The following is a 13881-nucleotide window of genomic DNA, read 5'->3' as shown; positions in this document are numbered from 1 at the left end:
CAGAATCGTATCTCAAACCTCAAGCAGCGAAGTGTAGCTGTAAGCCTTGGTGAACGATACGTTAAACTCGAACTCAACCGTTTGCCCGAAGAACGGAAAGTGTGTCACCGAAACGTTGAGCAGCCCATACTCCAACCGTATCAAAGGGATCGACACACGATTCGGGTGCTTCGTGTGATCCGGATGCAACTTAAGCTCAACGTGCACCTTCTTGACGTAGCGGATGAAGTAATATTGGCCTCGCATATCAACCGGTCCGTACGGTGATTTCGCTGCCTGCCTTGCCAACTCGTTCGCACCGGAAACGGAATCAACTACTAGAAAGCGCTTCACCAGTTGCCACCTATCCGGTTCCGGGTCGGTGTTCTGGCTGAAGGCGTTCCGAATGTGCACCGGGACCGGGCGCATAAGCCGTACCCGTTGCTCATAGTAATTCACGTACAGCGTCAGGAACTCCGGTTGCGCGAAATCGTGCATCAGCTGTGGTAAGTTGAGCCGACAGGATCGGTGGTAGCGCTGGCCGAACCGGATGCGCTGCTCCTGACTGGCATCGTACCGCTCGCACAGGTTCAGATCGTGGAAACGCATTTCGCGAAATTGTCGCAAATGGCCCGACAAATCATAGCTCACGAGCGTCAGGTTGAGCGTGTTGTTAAGCTGTAAAATCACGGTAATCGATCAGGGAAAGTGGTGTGGTTGTGGTTCTCGAGTCAACCTTGCTGGCCAACCTTGCTGCTAGCTGCGTGCAGTGCATATGTGCATGGGACCATCTGGGGGGCATTTGCATGTTCGTGCGCTAGGATAATGTGTGCACTAAAAAAGGAAGTTCAAGTGAAGTACACTAAAGGTTACTAGAAGTAGATCGAGAACCGTCGATAAGGCGCCCTAACCAAGATACGGTGCTGCGGCAACAATCATTTAGCAATGTCTAGGGAAACCTTTTCCAAGCGTCCCAATGCTAGTTGATGGTCGAACAAATGAACGTAAATGACTCTCCATGACCATTGAGGTGTGCCCCAGTGTCCCGCTCTACTGGCCCATGAAAGTGTTATAACAGGATTCATTAATAATGGTGGCACAGATTGCAGCGTGTAGCGTTTCCCCAAACGTTGTCCCCTTTCCTAGTTGCATATTGGGGTGCTCAAGTAGCTATTCTACGCGACCGGAGCTACCGGTTCATTGGTGGGTCCGGCGTGTGCTCCGAGAAAGTGTGTTACGCTATAATCCGGTTAGAATTTGGGTGTTCAATTTACCCTACATCGTGGGGCAAGTGATTGGCGTTTCCGCCATCAAGGCGAGCTTACGATCGTGCGTGTTTCCGACCATTTATCGAAACCGTACATCCTCTAACCGTTTTGCCTGTCTAACTTTTCCTTTCTTTAAAGTCTACGTTTTTCAACAAATGGATAGCATTTTCGTTAAAGGATCACCGTACATCGCCATTATGAGCAATCAAGATTGATGGCGTTCTGATGTTCAATTTGCTCGCCATACACTATACACCGGACCGTTCACTCGCCTGTGCGCTCACTCACAGAAACGCACCCTACCACATGCATTATCAATGGGCTGTTGTGATTCGATCAAATATTAAAGAAGATCAGTTGGTATTGACCTTCAGCTCGAGGGGTAAGCGAGAATCGTTTTACTATCGATTCCGATGTACCACAGTTTGAAACACCGGCTCCAGCGAGAAACACCGACTCCAGCTCTAAGGTCAGAACACCATAGCCTCGGTGTGCCTCTGCCTGGGAAGCGATGTGTGTAATATAATAGCACTTTTTTGTATGCAAATCACGAACTAATTAGTCAGCAGTGGCTTTTCAACTTTTCAGATTCTCCCAGAACTGGGTCAAAATAGTGGGTCAGTGGATCCTGTACCATCGAGGATCCGTCGTTAAGAGTTCATCGTCCTTTTCTTAATTTTTAGGTCCAGTTTGTAAAGAAGTGGGTCCATTCGTTGTGTCCACCCTACCGACCTGAATTTCTCCTCATCATGTTCTATCGTGTAATATGGTGACTCACAATCTGATTATGAGGCTAGGTTACTACGATTTCTTAACCTGCTACACTGCGAGCGTGCGGCGGTATCGTAGTATTTACTATTTAGCTACGCATAAATTATCGCACGCCCAAGCCTCCCCTAATGAAAAGGAGTTGCTTCTGCACCACCACCTTCTCATATTCTTGTGTTTTTGCCGGACAATGTCACGCCATACTCTGGCACATATTTTCAATTTATAGCTACAGGAAAGGGGGTTTCTATTTAGGTGGATAACATATTGCGGAGAAGCACTAAAGGGGAAGACTGTTGTTGATGGTGTGTTGATGGTTTGAAATGATGTTTTAGGCAGAAGGATAAATATGATGAATTAAGCCTTACCTGGTTGTCCTGCCGATTGTCGTACTCAAAATCCAGATACTTCTCGAGCAGCTCGCTGACGTACTTTCCGCGGCGATAGAATAACCCGGGACGCACGAGTTCGGCCTTCGAAACACCGCCAGCACCAGCACCATCACCGGCCAGATAGCTTTGGCTCGCACTGACCACACCGGGAATGCTCGCTCCACCGGCACCCATTCCGGTCACATCATACGTTTGATAGGCGTAGAAAATGGCACAGGGCGAGTAGCGGTCGAGGCTGTAGAAGCTGAGGACACACAAATTTGCCAACTGCTGACAGTGTCGCATGCTTCGCATCACATGACAAAACACTATTAGATACTTGATATTTTTGTACAGCTGCACATTCTGCCGGCTCTGGTACAGGTGCCGGCTCGGGCTGAACGTCGGATAGTTCTGGACGTCGCGCAGCAGCACATGCGGCACACAGAAGTTATGGACATCGCCATGCAAATCCGGCTCCGCGTACAGTATGTTGGCCTTTGAATCACATTCGCACACGGTACGTTCGGTGCCGGGTGGAAAGGTACGACGTCGCTGGAAGACCGTTCGCAGCGACTTGGTCGTGTTAACGATCCCGATTTGGATGGTTTTGCAAAAGTTGACCGTATCGAACCGTTCCGTGGCAGCGAATTGAGCAAAGAATTCACTTACGTTCTGGCAAACCGGACGCTGAAGGGCACTGTCATGGTCGCGTAGTGCCACCGACTGGTCGTTGCACGTGCAGGACAGTTCTGTGGCGAAGAAGTTAAGACAGAAATGAGTGACCTTTTCGATGCGAATCCTAGATTGCAGCTGGTGCAACTGTAAAATGCGGTTTTCAGTAGTTCAAAATATGAAATAACGTTCAAAAATTAAGAACAGGCATCCTATCACCCTTTAGCACCCTCTAGCACCCTTAAAAGGTCCCCCCGACGGTTGTCTGGCAGTTGAACGCAGTTGAACTTCAAGACCACCCGACAATCCGTTTGTTGGATCAATAAGCTGGAGGGCGCAGAATTCAAAAACTCTAAACAAACGTAGGTTAATTTGCGTCCCAAATACTCACTATCCTTGGCCGGTACTAGATGCAGTCCATCATCACACAAGGCACACTTCATGGAAATGAGGTCGTAATATTCATTCGCTCGACAATCATCCGGCGTTGCGTACAGCTGCTCATCGTTCGAACCGTAAAAATTGGCATTTGCCATCGCGAACCTATCGGCACACGTGAGCACTAGCAGTGCCACTAATAGCAGGATTTTTAGTGAAAACTTATCCATTATCTCACTGTGCTGTGCTATCCAAGAAGTTGCCCGAACAACCGGTCACTAACACTCTAGTTTAACGGAAATGCACCGGCATCATACGGTAACGGCCGGACCTTCTGGTGGCTTTCACTTTCAGTGGACCTTTCACTGGACGGGCGTACAGGACGACAGCAGGTATGGTGGACCTGTATCGACCACCAGGACACTCGGTAGCATACTGGACCAGTGGATGCTCAGTAGTGTCCGTCGAAGTCTATTATACACCTTGGGGGCATGTAAACATGATAGGATTTGTTTAGTTCCGGTCGCCATGGTGATTGGGGCGTGCGAATAACCAACGCGCGGATCGAAGGGAGGCTCGACCCTCCAGCATGTGTTTCGGAATATTTGTGTGAGTGTATACAGGACGAACATCTGATCATTTAAGGCTGATAAAGATGCGAATTGCAGCCGGCAATCGAAACAATTTTGTAGTGGTGTTACAGCACGTGATAGGAACAACAAGCAACTGAATGAGTGATAAGTACAACAGGTTTACCGTTGATATTGCCGTTTCTCTGCGAACTCTATTGATTCCTGTCCCTTGTTTCTACGCTGATTATTACAATCCTTTTCTCCATTTATGTTCAACAAGTTCAGTTGGCGAACACGTGTTCAAAATCGGGTATCGACACAGTGTTATGCAAATGTTTAACAATAATACGATGGGGTGATTTTATGTAACATAAAATACCCATTTTCCCATAATTTTTACCCATTTCATGTTGTTTTTAAACAGGGCGAAACGCGAAGGAAAAATAGCAATAATCTACATTTTAAGGACGAGGCACATAACAAAAAAACATCGCGGAGAAACATCGATGAGAGTTGAGTCAGGCCTCATAAACGGTCGCATCGGCTGAGTGGGCAGAAAAGTGCCGTCGTGTGTGTGTGTGTGTGTACCCGCTGTATGTGTGCTCTTGTGTGCGCGCAGATGGATTTTTATTAATTTTTTCCCACGTTTTTTTTAGGGACGGCAAGGTTTTACTTTGCCGACCATTTCGTCACAGAAATCCCGCATAAAATTGTCCCCATTTGGCTTCCAGCGCTCCGCGTGACCACAGGCGTTCAGTTTCCCCTGGCGAAACCGTGATAAGCCGGTCCGGTAGACTCACAATTTGTGTGAAAGTTTGTGTTGGTTATCGGTGCAAAAGTCGACGGGCAGAGAGAGAGCGAGCGGTGATCATGTTCGAAGAGGCCGATAACTTTGCGGACCTGTTCCGTGGGGGACTACCGTACTACCTGCTGATCACCTTACCGATTCTGATCATCTGCTCCTCGAATCCGGTGCTCGCGGCGAGCGAGTTCGGTGTGCAGCGGATGTCACAGTACGACGTCCACGGTGTTCCCTACGGTAAGCAAGTGCTGGAGGCCTAATTAATGGAAGCATTAATGTATTAACATAACCGGGACCTCGGGAACTCTTTCCAGGATGTCGTGCATCGGCGCTGAACCTGGAGGCCAAATCCCTGTACACCTGGCAGACATCGAGGCACTGTGTGTTGACCCGGCTACAGGACATGACCATCGACCACTTCCGAGAGATTCGTGCCAAAGCGGGCGGTTTGGTGGTGTTACTGCCAGAGGACACGGCAGCCCTCAGCTTGGAAGAGAAAGAGGTCAGTAAGAAACCGGCGAATGGCCGTTGGCTAAGCCAATTATAAATAGCCTCGCATTCATCTGAAGGCTCTAATTTTGTCGCTCGTCACTAATGCGATTACGATGCGACCATCGGTGCGGGGTATGTCCTGATGCTAATATTCCACATTTCTCTTCTTCCACAGCACATTCACCTGCTGGAGCAGGCGATGATGATGCAAGAGGTTCCGATCCCCGTGTACTTTTCGCGGTACGATCCCAAGTTGAGTGGCATCATCGACGAGGTGACACGTACCGCCGTTCGAAGCCACAAACCAAACGCACCCGCACGTCCGTCGGCCCTGAGCGAAATGTTCGGTTCAGTGTCGGCCAATGGGTATCAGATAGCAATCTCGGGCGCTTCGCACGCCATCAATAAGCAGTCAAAGATTCCGATCATTCAGGGCGAGCTGGCACCCAGCAAACCCGGCAAATCCATTGACTCGGACAGCAAACTACCGCTCATCATCGTGACGGCACATCTCGATACGTTCGGACTGACGAACACACGGCAGAGCAATACCGATGTGGCCATACTGCTAACACTGGTGGAGCTTTTCAGCAAACTGCATGCCAGTATACCCAAGTACCGGCTTATGTTTCTCGTGTCCGAGTCGGGGTTGTTGCTAAACTTCCAGGGCATGAAAAAGTGGCTCGACTCCAACCTGGACGAAAACGTGCAGATCCAGCATGCCGAGTTTGTCGTGTGTCTCGACACGATCGGTAAGCTCGTGGCACAGGACAGTCTCTATATGCACGTTTCCAAACCCCCAAAGGAGGGCACGGCAATGAGTGGATTCTACAAAACGCTTCGTACCGTAGCCCAACGTTACGGTAACGTTACGGTCGAGGGTGTCCACAAGAAGATCAATCTCGCGGACACGTTGCTCGCCTGGGAACACGAACGGTTTAGCATGAAGCGAATGCCCGCTTTTACGCTATCGAATGTGAAGGTACAGAACGAGTGTTGGCCACCGGGCTATAAGTTTCGGTTTCTTCATCGTCGACCGTTTACACATCTCTCTTGCAGGGCCATAAGGATCCACTTCGGAACACCATCTTCGAGGATGATACGGCCGAGGAACGGCTTGAGGCACTCGAGCGGAATGTGAAGATCATCGCCGAAGCACTGGCCAGCCATATCTACAATGTGCCAGCGGAGAATGGAGCGGCCGGTGAGATCTTCACCGGTTCGATGGCGATCTCTCGTGACCAGATTCTGCCCTGGTTGAAAATCGCCTCCACGCAGCAGAACCACGATCTGAAACACGCATTCGAGAAGTACCTGCGGAACGTGAAAGTAACGTACGACAAACCGGATGCCCGCGAGCCGGACTTTATGCTGTACGACGACCGGGACGCACTGCTCAACATCTACAGCGTCAAGCCGGCACCGTTCGATCTCTTCCTCACCTGCATGATTGCACTCTACCTCACCGGTATCTACTTCGCGATCTTCCATTTCCCCAAGCTGTACGGTTTCGTGTGTCGCATGACCGTCGTCAAGACCAAAGTGAACTAGAGGTGGAAGGGAGAGGCGGGTCAGAGGACGCGCAGGTGCGTGTCACTCCCGATCCCCCTGTTTGTTAGGTAGTGCAATGGCGATAGTATGGGCCCTCTGTTAAGCCAGCTAGCTCTTCGTTGAGATTCGATCTGCCGTTCGAAGTCGTTCACAGGCACCTTTCACACATACAACACATACAAACACACACTCACAAAAACAAAATCAGAAATCCTTGCGATTATGTTCACAACATACTAGTTACGTTCTTGTATTTATTCGGCTTCGTATTCATTTGAGCTGGGGTGGACCTCGTCACGGCCGTCGGTAGTAAATTCTTGATTCGGTTTGCTGGGTGTCGTGTTTGTAGTTGAACCGGACGCTAGAGAACCGAACGAAACCAAATAAAATCATTTGCCAATCTAGGGTTTGTTATAGATTCGAGCAAAATGTAGGAAAAGTGGGCAATACTCTTTTTGTGCAATTTTTCATTAACGATTTTCCTTTTCCACGAACAAAAACATCGAAAATTCAAACCGCTTTTCATCGAAAGTGACGTCACGTGAACCCTTGCAGAAAATCAAACGACCCATGCAGCATTATTTAACGGTTTTCCGATCTCCAACCGAACGAAAATCGAGGCGTCCTTGTTACCACAACAAAATTCGCGAAATTTGCGTTGATCTTGCTTGAGAAACCCTGCTGTGTTACGTGATCGTATCGTGTTTGGCCATACAGTACCAGTGAGCTAGTTGGCAAATAGACAAATATTACGCAGTTTGCGCACGGAGGAGGGCATCATAAAACCAGTTTGGCGTGTGTTTGTGCGTGTGTTTGTGTGTGTGTGTGCTAGAGCGCGCCAATGCGATCCGTTGTCGTCAACTGCCTTTTTTGTCGACGGTGATGTGATTATTTTCCCAACTATGGCCTTCGCGAGTGGAAAGTAAGATTTTCGTAAGTTTTCATCCCCCATAAACCGAGTGTTTAATTGTTTCCATTTCTTGTTTTCATGGCACATCGCTCATCGCACGCAGATTCCCACCGGTGCGCTTGTCGGATATCGATGGTCTGGTTCCGGAAAATGTTCTTGACTCATCAAGCGGGAACAAGCTGATCGAGTATATACGCAATCAAGATGGCAAATCTAGAAGACCCCGGCTGAATGTGCTCTTCGATGACGATGACAACCAAGTACGGTTTGAGTTCGATAAGATACAAGTGCCAGTAAGTCCGAAGTCACCAGCGGTGGTCTCTCCAGAGTCCGCAAGAGCAAGCGATGCGACCGTTGATGAGGTGGTCGCCACTGAACCTCCGGCTGTGTCCCAGGCAGTGATTACAGTCGTTCAGAATGAAAACAGGGTGCCATCGTTTTTGAGCCCTCGTCGTAACACCGACACTGGCCAGCAAGGGGTGCGTTCGCCTTCCACTACGGCCGCTTCTCCGGGACGAGGCAGTCCATTCCGGTCACGGGTACAATCATCCAAATTGGATCTGAATCGCCTAGCATTGCTGAAGGAGTGCCAGCGTGTGAATGATTTAAAGTTCGAGAAACTGCGCCAAATAGCTTCGAGTACGCCTATCACTGGCCACAACCAGCAGGAACGAATTGGCAAGAGTTTCATGAGTCTCAGTAAAAGCATCTCACCAATTCCAGAACTAAATTCCCCCGAATTGGATGCACCCGATCGGCAACCAACGGAGCTCGGTGCTCTTTCTTCTCCCCAGCGTCGCTCCCCTGTTCCAGTTTCTCTCCAGCTTCCCTGCCCAGCTCCAGTTGCTCCAGCTCCAGTTGCTCCAGCTGCTCCAGAACGTCACTCCGCAGTTTCACCTTCTTCTCTACAACGACGTATCAGCTGTCTCGTACCGGCCACCCAAGATCAAGCTGACGGTATACCTAGTCAGCAGAACGATGTCCTGTCTTCTCCACCCCGTGCGGAGCAAATGGTCGTTATTCCTGAAACCCCCAGTCCAGTACACCGAAGCCATCAGCCCATCTCAACGCCACTCAGCGGTTTGCGACTTTTCCGCAGATCATCATCTCCACGATCTGCGGTACGTCGGACGCTTATGAAGGAGGAAAGAGACGATGTTTTCTCGACACCGCGTCGATCCATTCTCAAGCGAGAAAGTGAAACTGGGTCCGATTCGTCCATCAAACATGTTAGTTTCGCGGAACAGTTGTACGAAGTTCGACACGTGTCGCCAGCGTATATTTGCTCGCCGCATAACTCGGACATAACATCTGATGAGAGTGAGGAAGAGGAGCAGCACGACGAAGCGGCTGTCGTTTTTACGAGTATTGCTACGAAAGAAACGAGAAAACCGCTGGATAAGGTTCAACCAGCGAAAAGTAATGTGCAAGCAGCTGTCGAAGTGCGATCACAGCCGGCTATCGGTGAGCAGCAAAAGAAAACCAGCGATCATGAAGAAGAAAGCCGCGAGAACATGGTCCAATCTCCTGATCCTACTAGACCCTGCATCGAAACAAATGACAACAGGAGATTACACGATCGTATCGAAGCGCACGGAAATGCCGAGGCTCGGGAATCACCCATCGCGCTCACCGTCGAAAGGTCAGATAAGGATGATGCAGAGCGACCGATCAGTCGATCGTTTGGAACGGCGCGGGCAGGCAATCGGACCAATCGCAATACGATAAACATGATCATGGAGGATTGGGATAGCGAGGATATACCGAGCACCAATGACACTCAGCATTTGGTAACGGAACAACGTGTACAACGTTCCACCTCACCCAACACGGAACCCATTCCAATCACCAACATCGATACACCGCGACCCATTCTGCACGAGATTCTCGATCCACCATCGGCATTCTGCGACGAAACAGATGCGAATTCTGCTTCGGATGTTGAAGAGCCCGCTAATGGTAAAAGCGACAGAAACAATATGCCTCCGACGGATGATGGTGAAAGCTCTTCGGGAGTTTCTTCGGACGGCTCTTCGACCGTAGAAGCGCGTACCATGGAGGCTGAGCATAATGGTGCCATAGCGAATGTACCGTATAATTCTGCGATACGTATCAAGAGCGTCAACTCACCGCACGATCATATATCGATGAATATGCTTGCCGCCGTCGACGAAATACATCGGTCACAGAGCAGCCAAGTGGCCAAGGGTGTGGAAACAAATCGACCGTCACAAGGTGATCGCCGTACGCTAGTACTAACACGTAAGCGATCCACTTTAGCTGCAGTAAATCCGGATGCAGTATCCTACTTCAAAGCGATCGAGAAGACGTGCGCTCCTAAGCGATCGAAGAAGGTAAAATCGGGTAAGGAGCGACGGAAGCTGTTCATTAAAGAGATGGCTGTCGATGACTTGGGAGACGGGAAAGATGAGGAACCGAATGAACTTGTGCCGTCACCGGAACTAGAGCCACCGGAACAGGCGCCGGAACGAGAGCAAGAACCGGTGCCCCGTGCCATTGAAAGTGTAAGCTCTTCGGCGATCACCTGTCCTCTTGTAGCTGTGCGTCTTCAACGTCTTTCAAACGGAACCATCGAAAGGATGATCGGCGTAAAGCAAACGCTGTCCACTTGCATCAATCCGCCTGTGGAGCCCGAACCCCCGATGATCCTCCTCGCCAGTCCCCCGCCAGTGACGGAAAAGCAGAATGTGGAATCTCCGGAGAAAGCATGTATGCCCAGTCAACCGAAGCGCACAAAGACCGCAAAGGCTGAGCCATGGAAGAAAATGGTGCGATCAGATGAGACACGCCAGTTGAAACAGCTAAAGGATGTCGCGAATGAAATCCGCCAGCAAGTAGAAGGAACCAACAGCGATGATGGCCCGCTGTTTCCCGAGGAAGGAGTTCGACGTAGCCATCGGAACAGACGACTGGCGAAGGATGTTCTAAAGCGCAATCCAATCATGATGCATAACGATGTGCCAAACTATCGGGAGCCAACGGTCAAAGATGTGCTTCGGTTTTACCGCGAAGCTGAAATGGCTACCGGAAAGACAGCCAATAAACCGAAGGCACCGCGAGCACCACGCAAGACAGCAAAGACAGCGACGACCGAACGACAGCAACCCGTGCAGGAGGGGCAGGTGCAAAAGAGGGGTAGGAAACCGAAACAAAAGCAAAAACCGGTGAACGAGATCGATAAGGAAGGTTTTCGAATTCCACTACCACCATCATCACCATCGTCCGTCGCTTCATCATCGCCCAAATCGGAAAAGGAGCGTCCACAGCCTCCCTCTTCTTCCACCTTGCTGTCCCACATGGGTAGCTCACCCAATGGATTTTCACTCGATTCCGGCCTTTCGTCGGCAACGTGCGTGTCGCACACCGGGGATGAAACGGACAACCACCCACGTGCAGACAAAAACGCACCACGCAAACAAGACACGGCCCTTCCAAGCACCAGCAAAACCACGCAATGCTCCAATGTTTCCCTGCAAGAAGGAAGTACGGCCGCGGACATCGTGGCCGAGAGAAGGCGCGTTCTGGATTGGATGATGTTCCTCACCGAGTCGCAGAAAGACCGGCCAACCAATACCCCTGCACCGGAGAAGCCTGGTTTTCGGCACTTCTCAGTCGAACACCTCATGTTCGACCGTTCCGGCGATATTGAGTACTCGTTCTACAGCTTCTCGGTAACGGACAACTTCGGCTTCATCCGGATGCTGCCGAACGCCAAGAAGAAGACGTCGCGAGCCAAGGGCTGCGTTTTGGTAAGTAGCTTGCGATTGAAACCGATTCGAGTGGCAGGTAGAGTTTGCGCTCAGACATATCCCTCATGCTAAACCCCTTATTGTCCATCTTCGTTGCAGCGATTTCTCATACTGAACGGTACGGCTGTATTCACTATCAACGGAATCGAGGCCAAGGCCGTTGGAGGCGATTTCTTCGTGCTACCTGCTGGTCAGTAAGCGAGGAGCGATCTCAAACCCTCTTCCTATCAGTCTTCTTAATGAGCTTCCGTATCTTATGTGTTCCTTCTCCTTACAGGCACTCGGTACCAGATACAAAATACATCCGAAACGAGTTTGATGTTCATGATGAAATCTGCCGTAGCTGCGGAATAACGGCAGCAGGATTGCAGGGCCCGCCCGATCCATTGACATAAGATAGTACATATGGTTTACCTTTATTTTTGGATTTACACTGCGGTTTGTTAATAAATCCTTTTTGGAAAATTTCTAACGTTCTACTTTGCAAGGGAACTGTGTTGAAACATCGATCAATTAAACATCAATTCAAAGAACGTAATATATCCGCACAGTTGGGTTTTGGAATAGCGTTAAAAATTTTTGGATTAAGTGTTTAAATACTGATCAATGATTAGGGTAATGTCCTACCAGTCCCAGTATGCGTCTAACAGTCCTTTCATTTCGTAAGAGTAATCGAAGGGCGGCGGTTCTTTGCTAACTGTAGCATTTGTTGGATTCTGTTTTGTGTGAAGTGATAGCTACTGATTTAATACATACTATAACTGTTAGCATGGTATGTGCAAAACGCTAACGAGGAATAGAGCAATGAATTTGATTTAACTCGGACATAAGATTTACATACGAAACATAAGAAACATACGGCTCGACTGCCTTTATATATGATAAACAAAAAACTCGGACATAAGACTGTTGAGTTAGGTTGTAATAAATGAATTGCATTCGTGTATTTTTTTTATAATAAACTGCCGTTTGCGTATCAGTAAAAGTGGATAAAATCAGTCTAACAAGTTTTATTCTTTATTTTTGAATCATCAGTTAATCTTTACAACCGATCCCGATTAAGAAGTGTTGCGTAGGATTGTATACGTGGTGGATTGTGGCGACGACAAAAAATTAAAATCCAGCCAGCTCTTTCCATTAGCTTCATCCACCTTCAGGGCAGATAACCGCAGCACGTGCGCTCTCAGTCGTCTGCCGAAAAAAGTAGGACACATCCGCACCTCGTCGTCGTTCCTCCTACTTCATTTCGCTCGATCCGCACTACAATCTAGCGCGTTTCATGACGAAGAATGTCTCATCATTATGTAACGCACGAGTGTGCCATGCCTGGACACGTGTAGCATTTCTCTCTCACACCACGCGAGCCTCGCTCACTCGGTAGTGAAATACGCTTGCTGCGCTTTTTCCCCGATTTTCCGTTCATTTTCTCTCGCCTCTGTTAACTCCTAGTGTTGATTTATTGCCTATCCCCACTCTTCCTGGCTGATCTTGGAACAGCCGTACGAGAAAGAACACCTGGTCCTCCAGAAGCTGGAAACGTTCAAAGAAAAGTGTGGGAAAATTCAACGACATTACAGGGCGGTCAAAACCGATTCCAATTGATACAATTTGCCTCAAAGAGATACATGGTTTGTGAAGATATTTCCAATGATAAATGGAAACAAAATTGTTCTCTCCTCAGCTAGACAAATTTAAGGATTGAAATGCATCGCACTCGATTAACCTTTCGGACAGAGAACCGAAACATGAACCGCATTGCTTGCAATTCAAATGCTATAACGGATCATGCTGCGCCACTTTAAAACTGATTTCGTAGTCAATGAACGGTCATGAAGAACGGTCAATGTTTCAAAGCTGACCGCGGGTTAAACCCTGTCCGGTGAAATTCGCTAGCCTCATATACGTGTCACCTTTACGTTTACATTTTGTCTTTTTGCTCACCATTCTTCAAATCTTTCGATGTTTAAGTTTCCAGCGACGAAACACGTGACCGCACGGTCTCGACCGTCACGCACGTGTTAATGCGCTGTGCGAGGCATTAGCCTCCGGTTCGCGTATCAGACCGCTCACCGCACAAACACCCCCCCCCCACCATTGGCAGTCACGCGGGCTGACCTTCTCCGGGGCGAGACGGAACCGAAAAGCGGGAGCAATGTTGTCTAGAACGGGGTGTCTCGGTTCGGTACGATAGGCTTCAACAGCTTGGCAAAAGTAACCCCTCGGCAACGGTAACTTTTTGTAGGCGAGGCGAGCATGACCCCGCACGAGCACCGGAGTCCGGATGTACCACGTGGTGTTACGAATACCGTCAGCATGTTCCACTGTTCTCGCGTCTGCCTATTACC

At 49.2% G+C, this 13881-nt stretch overlaps 3 protein-coding genes across 3 annotated transcripts in view; 2 read left to right on the top strand and 1 right to left on the bottom strand.

The window, feature by feature from the left end:
* The window catches only part of LOC125959155 (meckelin), a 5467-nt gene extending 1870 nt beyond the window's left edge, over positions 1-3597 (bottom strand). Inside the window, exons 1-3 of the mRNA XM_049691965.1 lie at positions 3453-3597; positions 2384-3138; positions 19-657 (exon numbers count right to left, since the gene is read on the bottom strand). Coding sequence (XP_049547922.1) covers positions 19-657; positions 2384-3138; positions 3453-3597 — 1539 coding nt within the window. The remainder of the gene's footprint in view (positions 1-18; positions 658-2383; positions 3139-3452) is intronic.
* Positions 3598-4616: 1019 nt separating this feature from the next.
* Positions 4617-7322, top strand: LOC125949522 (nicalin-1). The gene is made up of 4 exons (XM_049676645.1): positions 4617-5050; positions 5128-5315; positions 5481-6287; positions 6365-7322. The coding sequence occupies exons 1-4, from the start codon at positions 4882-4884 to the stop codon at positions 6854-6856; spliced, it is 1656 nt and encodes a 551-aa protein (XP_049532602.1). The 5' UTR covers positions 4617-4881; the 3' UTR covers positions 6857-7322.
* Positions 7323-7465: 143 nt separating this feature from the next.
* Positions 7466-12521, top strand: LOC125949492 (uncharacterized). The gene is made up of 4 exons (XM_049676591.1): positions 7466-7778; positions 7870-11536; positions 11636-11726; positions 11814-12521. Exons 1-4 carry the CDS (start codon positions 7759-7761, stop codon positions 11888-11890), a joined length of 3855 nt encoding a protein of 1284 aa, XP_049532548.1. The 5' UTR covers positions 7466-7758; the 3' UTR covers positions 11891-12521.
* The last annotated feature ends 1360 nt before the right edge of the window (positions 12522-13881 follow it).

Source organism: Anopheles darlingi, chromosome 2, assembly GCF_943734745.1.
Source record: "Anopheles darlingi chromosome 2, idAnoDarlMG_H_01, whole genome shotgun sequence".
Classification (NCBI taxonomy): domain Eukaryota; kingdom Metazoa; phylum Arthropoda; class Insecta; order Diptera; family Culicidae; genus Anopheles; species Anopheles darlingi.
This window is presented reverse-complemented; position numbering and strand designations above follow the sequence as displayed.

Excerpts from the sequence above, each read along its gene's own strand:
- LOC125949522 (XM_049676645.1), top strand. The coding sequence starts at position 4,882 with ATGTTCGAAGAGGCCGATAACTTTGCGGACCTGTTCCGTGGGGGACTA. Across the intron at positions 5,316-5,480 it reads TCAGCTTGGAAGAGAAAGAG|CACATTCACCTGCTGGAGCA; the intron begins GTCAGTAAGAAA and ends CTTCTTCCACAG. Across the intron at positions 6,288-6,364 it reads TTACGCTATCGAATGTGAAG|GGCCATAAGGATCCACTTCG; the intron begins GTACAGAACGAG and ends TCTCTCTTGCAG.
- LOC125949492 (XM_049676591.1), top strand. The coding sequence starts at position 7,759 with ATGGCCTTCGCGAGTGGAAA. Across the intron at positions 11,537-11,635 it reads GAGCCAAGGGCTGCGTTTTG|CGATTTCTCATACTGAACGG; the intron begins GTAAGTAGCTTG and ends TCTTCGTTGCAG. Across the intron at positions 11,727-11,813 it reads TTTCTTCGTGCTACCTGCTG|GCACTCGGTACCAGATACAA; the intron begins GTCAGTAAGCGA and ends TTCTCCTTACAG.